This window comes from Pieris brassicae, chromosome 5, assembly GCF_905147105.1.
Source record: "Pieris brassicae chromosome 5, ilPieBrab1.1, whole genome shotgun sequence".
Taxonomy (NCBI): Eukaryota; Metazoa; Arthropoda; class Insecta; order Lepidoptera; family Pieridae; genus Pieris; species Pieris brassicae.
Genome location: NC_059669.1, coordinates 18237803 through 18247499, shown reverse-complemented (window position 1 = coordinate 18247499; position 9697 = coordinate 18237803). Strand labels below are relative to the sequence as shown.

The 9697-nt window shown below is 34.5% G+C and overlaps 2 protein-coding genes across 3 annotated transcripts; both read right to left on the bottom strand.

The window, feature by feature from the left end:
• Positions 1 to 835: 835 nt before the first annotated feature.
• On the bottom strand, positions 836 to 3859 carry LOC123709552. Its single transcript, XM_045660956.1, has 4 exons — positions 3842 to 3859; positions 3694 to 3766; positions 2035 to 2481; positions 836 to 1377 (listed from the first exon to the last, which is right to left on the bottom strand). Exons 1-4 carry the CDS (start codon positions 3857 to 3859, stop codon positions 1097 to 1099), a joined length of 819 nt encoding a protein of 272 aa, XP_045516912.1. The 3' UTR covers positions 836 to 1096.
• Positions 3860 to 6737: 2878 nt separating this feature from the next.
• On the bottom strand, positions 6738 to 9605 carry LOC123710364 (trypsin, alkaline A-like). 2 transcript variants are annotated; one of them, XM_045662199.1, is made up of 5 exons: positions 9481 to 9605; positions 8647 to 8818; positions 7990 to 8245; positions 7091 to 7246; positions 6738 to 6917 (listed from the first exon to the last, which is right to left on the bottom strand). In XM_045662199.1, exons 1-5 carry the CDS (start codon positions 9527 to 9529, stop codon positions 6765 to 6767), a joined length of 786 nt encoding a protein of 261 aa, XP_045518155.1. In that variant the 5' UTR covers positions 9530 to 9605; the 3' UTR covers positions 6738 to 6764. The 2 variants fall into 2 exon arrangements, with proteins under 2 accessions (XP_045518155.1, XP_045518154.1); XM_045662198.1 differs by having other exon boundaries at positions 9472 to 9553.
• Positions 9606 to 9697: the final 92 nt, after the last annotated feature.

Sequence of the window (9697 nt, the reverse complement as noted above, 5' to 3'; positions counted from 1 at the left end):
CAAGGAGTAATCTCAACTTGGTATCGGGCAGCTCGCGGTCAACCTCCGCCGGGTGATACCCCCGGCTGGAGGCCCAGCTATCGAAGCCGCGGTTCCTGTCCTGGTGACGTCGGGACCCGCGGAGAAGGCCTGGAGTGCCACGCCGCGATGTTTTGGAGGTGAGAATGTTGAGAGGCGTCCGATCGATCAAACATCCTGTTCGCGAGCCGTGCAACGAAGTCGTCGATCGACTCCATCCGCAGGTCTCGTGCTGTGGTGGCGTTTCTCACGTAGCGTGGAGCCTTTACTGCACGCCGTAAGACGGTGTTTTGCACGGTGCGCAGTCTTCGGCGATTGGTTTCCTTAGCAGTGAGCACATATAACTTATCTGAGCGTGGTGTGAAGGGATAGGTGGTTTGTGATGAGTGGGCAAAGCTTTTATGCCGCCCACATGGCTCACCCTACAGCTACCCTGGTGATGTGGTGCTTCATGGTGAGTCGCCGGTCTATGGAGACTCCTAAGTAGGTGACCGGCGTCTTCCACGGCACGTCTCGATCCAGGAAGCGTAGGGGTGGTGGCAACCTACCCCGGCCGAAGGCAACAGCCTGGGTTTTGTCTGGGTTGGCGGCGGTCTGTCGCCGACAGTCGAGTTTATTGCGGGTTATGATAGTAAAGCGACAAAAGAACGTACACAGCTGCGCAGTTTTTACTAATTTAAGCAACTTAAAAGTACTTTATTACTCATTTGTTGTCGTTTTCGAGAGTGCATGTAATGCTATGTAAAGTGTATCATTGTATGGAAGATACACCATCCAAATTGATTTCGCTATAGCGTTTTCGTTAAATCGAGGGACGTTACATGGACTTTACACTGTATATAAATTATTATAAATTGTTATATTATTATATAAATTAACTAACTAACCGTACTTAATCACGACATTATAAATTCTCATAGAAGAATACCATCATCATAGATTTTGTATGGTACTTTGAAAAAAATATATTTAAAAGGGGATGTAAGGCGGCTGTATTCGTTCCATTAAGAAACGACAACATCCAGGCATTTTTTACCTTATTTCACTATTAAAATTATAACTTAAAAAACTAGAAATGCTATAAAAATACATCTTTAATGGTAACAAATGCTGTTGCTTCATACACAATTTGACCAACACCAACTATCCTCCAAAGGCCAGCGTCTTCTCTTGTAATATTTGGTATTAAAAATCCGCAAGACTCAAAACTGTGTCTGCTTCTATCGTAAAACCGATCATATGTAGATCTTGGCGCTGTGATCTCGCAGGATGTCATATTATCTATTGGATATGCGAAACTGATTTCTAAATCTTCTCCTACATTTAGCACTGGCTTAGGTGGTTTTGCTGGTATAATTTCTGAAAAAGGATTACAAATAATTAATTTTTTGATAATGGGCTATTCTTAAAAAGACCTGTTCTTATTCGTCAAACGGAAAATCACGTGACATTGGCAGCGACAATCTCAGCGTTTACATCGAGCTGACAAAAGTTACAGGTTAACTTTTCGAGTTAAAAAAAAGTCTTAAAAAGCCGGCAACGCACTCGCAAGCCCTCTGGGATCGAGTGTCCATGGGCACTTGGCGGTGAGCCTTCTACCCGTTTGCCCCGTTTGTACTATATAAAAAACAGGCTCTGGAGCCGGCCAGTCAGTGTTAGGATTAGTCGCTGGAAGGGAGGATCCCTTTAGGTCAATGGAAAAGCAATATTTTCCTTCCTCCGCACATCCTTCGTACCGTGTTCTTTTTACATTTATACGGTGTATCTAATAAGGGCCCAGGGCTTCAGTGTCATTGACAACTTCGCTGGCCATAATGGATTTCAAAACAGAACAAAACATTCAGCTATTTATAAAAAACTCAAATTTCACGTTTTTCAAGTCATCTATCACTTTCCATCACATCGAAAATACAATTTAACAGAAAGACACTTTAGTCAAAGGAGTACAATTAGACTGAATTATGAATAAAGGGAATCCCCACATAGCATAAAACTCGAATAGCGTAATTAACTTACCAATAATCTCTACACTTATAACTTGGAATACTTCAATCCACCTTCCATTTCTTATATAATAGATACTCAACACCCAATTGCCATGATCCTCCACACTTAAAGGGCCTATCATAAACTCGTTTCCCTCCAATTGTAGTTCTTTTTCTTGAAAAGTATCCATTGGGTTGAAAATACTGCCTGCCTCATTAACATTGAAAATCCTATATTTATTAACTGGACATATAATTCGTATCCCTGATGTAAAGTACGTTATTTGTATATCATTGTATTCGTCCGTCGATACGTTATTAGCACGGAGCTTCGGTTGTAAGTCAAGGGTAACTGTTCCTCCATTAGGTCTGTGGAGATAGTACTTTGATGTGTTGGTTAAAGTTGGCGCTGATATGATGATAATATCATTCAATCCACAGGAAATAAGGAGTGGAGATAGCTCGACTTTTTCGTTATCTGGAAATGTATTTGATAGTTTTAGAGTTTCACACTTTCACACATACATAATAAATTTCCATGAATCTAGTAATAAGCAAATATATATACCGATTGTATGCAAACACGCTAAAATAATAATTTAAATAGACTATAGAATACACATTCGTATAAGTCTTTGTGATAGTGTCGCAGCCAACTAGCTTAATTAGCCGTTCAATTATCAGCCTAGCCTTTTAACTAAACGGCGCCGTTTAACTAACGGCCTGAAAGATATTCCGTAGCGTTTGTTACAACATTTAATAAACTGTCTCGCTACGGCCATTCGTACGATATAGTCATTATTGGGAATAAATAAAAAAGATGAAACATGACATTAAAAAAATTATTTCTTTTAAAATTAAATTGCTTCAGTCAAATTCACATTATCATTGTCATTACACTCTTCAAATAATTGTTGTTTTTCATGAAACTTTGGGAAACACCATCGTCGCCATCCATGGAAAGTCGTGGTTTCCGACGCCATTTTAACAGAGTGAGTGATAGTGGCAGAAATTGAAATTAAATTTAAATTAACAGTCAACAGGCTACTAACAGGTTTTATCTAATGACTGAATATTATTCAGGCGGCCAATTAAAAGGCTAGGCTGTTAATTAAACGGCTAACTAAGCTAGTTGGCTACGAGAATAATATATAATTTTCAAAGGTTTTCGACAGTCGTGACCCACTAACGCTAAACGAATTTGTATGGGACTGACATTGACTCACGCTTGGTCAATATATCATTTGATAAGATTTTGGCAGACCTAAAACGGTTTGTTTGATGGATTGAATTCAAACAGCCCACAACGCTAATTTAAGATTGCAGTTAAATTAAACAAATGTTTGAGTTGGTCTTGCGTGAACAGGAATTGAAATTGGCGTGAAATCTGCTACGAATAAAATGGATTCTCAATATATTATAATGCCATTATTGCAATATAGCTAATTAAAATATAACAATTTAAATTAAACAATCTTTTAGGATATAAATGCGAATTTATCACATTATTCACATAAAACTACGACAGACGTTCAAGTGTTTCAACGGAGAACACGACTGTTGTGAAGCACTAAAATCGTCCATAGATAATGTAATAAAGTTTCGTTTACGCACGTAAAATAAGTTTGATTTCAATGTGTAGTATTTACGAGAACCAAAGACAATTTAGATTACATACTAATAAACTTACAATAAGCGCGAATTAAGTTCGGTAGCGGTTTTTGTGTGGATATGTTTTTTAAAAAAAATCTTTGTTTGAAGAGCTGGATAACAACTGACTTTAATAGAATAACACAAAACAAACTTGGATTATCTAAGTGTTCACAAATCTAAATTACACTTATGTTATTGGACATTATGGGAAACTAGAATGTTAAATTACAATTTATACGTGTGGTTTACCACTACCAACTAAAGGGTACAATATTGGCTTCAAGTGTACGATGATTGTTTACATTTGGTTTACGGTTCTAATTATTACCTTAAATATTTATATAACTATATATTTATGTAACTTAACTAAAGTTAGGTTTCATAACTCGCGTTATGTTTGAATTGATTTACCTACTTGTAATTATTTATATGCATACTTGGACAAATAAAAACATTATAATTGTTTAAGGATCGGAGGCAAACGGGCTGATGGCTCCTCTGATGTAAGTGATGCCGCAGGTGGTAGGATTGTATCCGTCAGTATGAGAAAGCTTGCCTTGTTTTTTAAGGATACGCTCTTCTTGAAGGACCTCGTGTCACAGACCGCTAGTTATTGTTGTGTAGCATTGGTCATTTATGGAACGATTTTACGTATATACGGTAATAACGTATTTTGTTAAAGACGTGATACGTACTATGATGAAACTGTTACAGGTTAACGATATTATATTATATTTATTAGTCAACCCTTGGTAAATGTGGTATCTAGTTTAAAACCATATAAATTAACGCTTAAATCGGTTTATGAAGTTATATTTTGTGTTCAATACTTGTACTTTATACTACAAGCAATAGTATAAAAAATACCCGATAATAAATTTACTATAACCCGGTTTAAACTAGTAAATCTTATAAAAAATGTACCCACGTATTAATTTCGGTTCGTCAACATTCACAACGATACTCGCTACGGAAGCAAAGAAATAAAATAAATAATGAACGCGTGTGTTCATGACTTTAAATGTAAGTAGACTGAACTTCCATATCACATTTTTCGATATCAAATTCTTTAAAAAGTACAGACAGGTTTTCCGTTGTCAGATTAAAATGTGAATAATTAAAATTATCAACTTATGTTGCCGGTCCTGCATCAGAGAAGCTTAAAATTATAAACAATAAGTATGTACTATTTAAAGGTAATGTAAAAGCGTAAAAAAATTATTAGTAAATTTTAACCCTCTAATAGTCAAACATAGCTTTATATGTATTATTGATGCACCCAAAATAAATAGATCAAATTCTAAATTTAAAATATTGTGATGTTTACTTGTAATCTAAACTTTAAAGATACAGTAATGACAGCCTTGGCTGAACAAATTGTTACTAAATCGTCAACCAAGAATACAAATATTTCGCAGTTAATATCTTCCTAATGAACAGCTGTCTTGTCTTAATTGTCACACCTGAGTAAGCCATTGTTTGAGTGATTTGTTTCAATAACTGTCACCCGCAAGTAATCATCTATATGAATTCGCTGAAACGATATGCATGATGTACGATTTCATTTAACAATTACATATTAAAATTAATACAATTTACATAAAATGCGAGAGAGACTTAGTTACGCTTTCACGTCATTGATTGCAATGGATACTGCCGGGTGAAAGAAAAGGTAATGTTTGTGGAAAATTATTTTATGTTGATTTGCCTAAAATTTAACGAATTTACATCTTCAACCTGCCTTATGTGTTTATAAGGAACGCTTATGTTTCAAATTATTCTCATAAGTAAAGTTTCATTTTACCCTAATTATAATAATCACAGGCACCAGCTAGACATGCTATAATTTATACAATGATGATTATGAACAAAAAAATCCCTTTACTATTGACTAAATTTATGGCTTAATACAACGTTAGGTGTGGTTAGGCGTGAATGACCCAAGTAATACCCAATTTGGATTTATTTTATCACCCCTCTAAGTACTTTGAGATTACATAGATAGTGGTATCTATTTGGGTTCGATAAGCAACGATTTAAATTTTATCTGGACGACAATTTTAAATATATCTACGAGTAGGTATTTGGAATATATACCTGCTTTTACATTCTAATTTGAGGCAGTGTGGCGTGTGACCAACCTTGGGTCCTGTTTTAAAATCCAGGCGGTGCACACATTTCTTTTCTAAGCGCAATTCACAACGGTAAAGGTTAATTTGGGGAAAACTGTATGATTTAGTTAAAGTTTATATATATATATAAGCCTCAACTTTGCGAATTTTAGTTTCTATGAGATTTTTTCCATTCTCTTCTATAATCTGTTATAATCTCAAGATTTACAGTAACTTAACCAAGAGCCTAAATTCTTCACATTACATAAGTTTTTTTATAGTTCTCGCTTAACTCGTACGCTCTAAATATTTTTTATAAATTTCAGGCAGGCAATAATACGTAATAAATTAATGGTTTTAACTTTTCAATAATATCATAAAAAGCTTGTTTCTTATTCAAACTTATTTGTTTATGAGGCTAGAGAACTTTATCAAGAATAAAATGAATGCATAGTTGATAATAAATGTACGTTTAAAATTCTAAACTTTTTTGTAAAATGTAAAAGAAGTGATAATAAAACATTTACATTTTATCGATATGTTTTTTGCGTCATTTAAGCGATAAAATAATGAAAGATAAATAAAACTCTTTTTTTAGTGGTGATATCCTTAAAAAAACCGGTTTTTAAAAAAAATTCAAAGTTAAAAATCATTTATTAATATAGGTAACAAAATGTACACTTATGAACGTTAAAAAAAAGGAAATATACATTAAATGCAGTTTTCGTGTCTTAAATACCAAACAAAATTAAAAATTATTTATTTTATCTTCCAACCTGTAAGTTAATCTAAAAGTTCTATTCCGGTTTTATTTCTTAATTCAATTTTAAATTGATTAAAATTGAAATAAAATTATTCCACGATCTGAATTGTACTTAAGTTTTTCGGAATGTATTTTTTTTAATACGAATTGTAAACAATCCAAATTTCACTGACATAAGAGAGATTAACGAGTGATTAAAACAATAAATTAATCAATATTGTTTTTATTCTTTTTTTACAAAGCAGCAACAGCTGCATCTTCAATCCAACGTGAGTAGGACGCTACTTTAGTATTGACTCCTGGATATCGGAGAGAAGCACAACCTTCGCTGTAAGAAAACACTCCAACCACTACGTTGTTATGGAGGAGGGGGCTACCCGTATCTCCCTGAAAAAATGATATATTTAAGACAATTAATATTACATTAATGATCATGATATCATATGATCGTAAAAAAAAAATCTTAAGTTGAATTCGGCAATTGCGGTACTAATTTGGCATTTGCGGTACTATTGTTACAGCAGTCCGTTTATCTTTTGCTCTATGACGATAAAACTCACCTCACACTGACCCCGAATACCAACACCAAGCCATCCAGCGCACAGCATATTGTCAGTGACCGTGAAGTTAAGCTCGCTGTACCGGCTAACGCAGGTGGCGAAGTCGGTCACCCAAATAGTTGTTTCACGGAGATCTGACGAGATGACGCCATTGGTCTGGAAGTATTTAACGAGGCTTATTTTTAATAATAACTTGACAGTCCTAAAATAGTTTGGATACAACTGGATGTAGTTCAAAAACAGAATAACACATACTTTCTTAAACACGCATCTTCTAGTTTAAGAGTAGAAACAGCAGTTAAGAATTATCAATAATGAGGTCAATTAAGAACGAAAACTTGAGAATACCATCAATAAAACTAATTTCTCTCAGAAATTTATTCAGAGGCAAGGGGTTTTGTAACAATACTTTTGGTGTCGTGAAGGCGGTTTTTCAAGGCCTAAAGATTTAGCAAGGAAACTTGTGTCAAAATCAAATACATTTTTGACGTACAGAAGTCAGACATAACTTAACAGAATATTGGAAACTTTTGCTACAGTCCACAGTCATAGAGTGTCAAGGTTTTAAGAGAGGAAGACATTAAGAATCTGTACATCAATGATGCAACAATTTAAGCTTTCAAGCGACAATATTATAATATTTTTTGCTACAAATACAATTCTTTATAGAATTTTATATGTTTGATGTTTTATTTCTCGTTTACTAAATGGAAATATACCTACATGATGTTTTGTGCCTTATTAAATAATTATTATATTTTAAAAACAAAAAGTCAATAATTTTACTTCGAAATAGAGGCAACAAAGTTATTCCTCGACATATTCCCCTTATGTATTATATTAGGTCAGTAATGCATTAAAATCTACCCGTAATTAAAAAAAACTGAAAACATACTTACAGATGGAACTCCCCAGCCAATAGCTTGCACAGCTTCCGCTGTGGGCAAACTATACGCCCCTCCAGCTATATAAGCAGCTTGAACAGTTTCCCCATAGGTCAAAGGTATGGTGGGCCGAACAACTGCTACATCATTCACCCTCGTGATCTGCTGGAAGTCTGGGTGCGTTGTGATACGTCTTATGATGTGAATGAGGCCTAGACGGTTGGAGTATGACGAGCCTACTCTTGCGCGCCATAAAAATGCATCATCCACTCTGGAATTATCATACATAGATAAGCTGGCAAGAATCGTTAGAAGTGCAGAGTAATTCGTTTATTGTCTTTTATTTCTTATACATTAATTTTGGTCTTCTGATCGGGCCAAACAATGCTTTCGACTTTGGCTCTTACTGCAATAGGCCAGACAAATTCTTTAAAAGGACAGTATTATTATAAAATAAGTTAATTTTTACGGTATTTGCCAATATATATATTGTATACTACAATAAATATATTCAGGACTACATAAACTTATATTTTTCCTTTCACTTACACAGGACAAATAATGTTGCCTATACAGTATGATAAGAGACCCTACTTCTATTAAACAAATAACGATTACAATTATTGACGTAATAATTAACTAACTTTAGAATAAAGCTAAGAAAATACATACGTGCTGCCAGTAAAGAAGCATGAAGCAGCTGTTAAAATAGCGTTGTTACTTATGATGGTGCCACCGCATTGGTGTCGAAAGACTTCACCTTGCTGTCGTAGCAACGATGTAGCAAATGGATAATTCCCAATGTCACCCACAGATCCGCCTCCAATCCGACTAGTGAGGCTGGCTGGTAATTTTTACAAAAGGTTTAAGATTTCTTTAAGTATAAAATCGTTATGATTATTAAGAAGGTTTCCCACTCCCAGGCATTCCCCAGGGAGAATTTAAAACGATTGCGATTGGTCCAAAACAGTTATTACGTCCTTTCGACAATCACAATTGAGCGCAACGTATCTTCTTGCCCCTTTCATTTTACATTAACACAAGAGTAGTGAAGAATCGAAGCGCTTATGGATTATACAAAGCCAGACCCGTAAGGTCATAGTCGTGTACTTAGGCCATGGTTATTTGTACATGATTGTTTAAATACATGTATAATTGTGGACCTAACTACCGGCAGCTCAACATTCTCAAGCGCAAGTAATTCTAACACTCAATACATACAGCGCACTATTGTGCTATGGTTCATTATAATTGCATTTTCTAAATCAAAATACTCGACATACTTCCGAAATACAATATTTCACAAAACCTTTCACAACATGAAATTAGGAAAGTAGGTGCCCAAAATTTTTGTATGACTAAAATTGTAAAAAGCAAAAATAATTAATTACGCAACCTAATTTGTAAAAGCTTGTATGATCCTAGTCCTAGTGCCAAGATGTGTATTTGAGATAAATTTAGTTTTACAGCTATCCTTTAACACTAGTAGCAACTTACTTGACTTACCATCACACGTTGTGATTATAAATACACTTAAAATAAATAATACTTTCATTTCTACTTCTATCTACTGCTGTATTGATTTTATTGAATAGTATCATTGTTAATAACAGATAAAATTAGTACCTAATCTATCATTATCTGATTGATAACCTATAATTTGTAAAGCCTGTATTTACTACTTATGAACTTGTGTAATATTATACATAGATTTTTTAGGTTA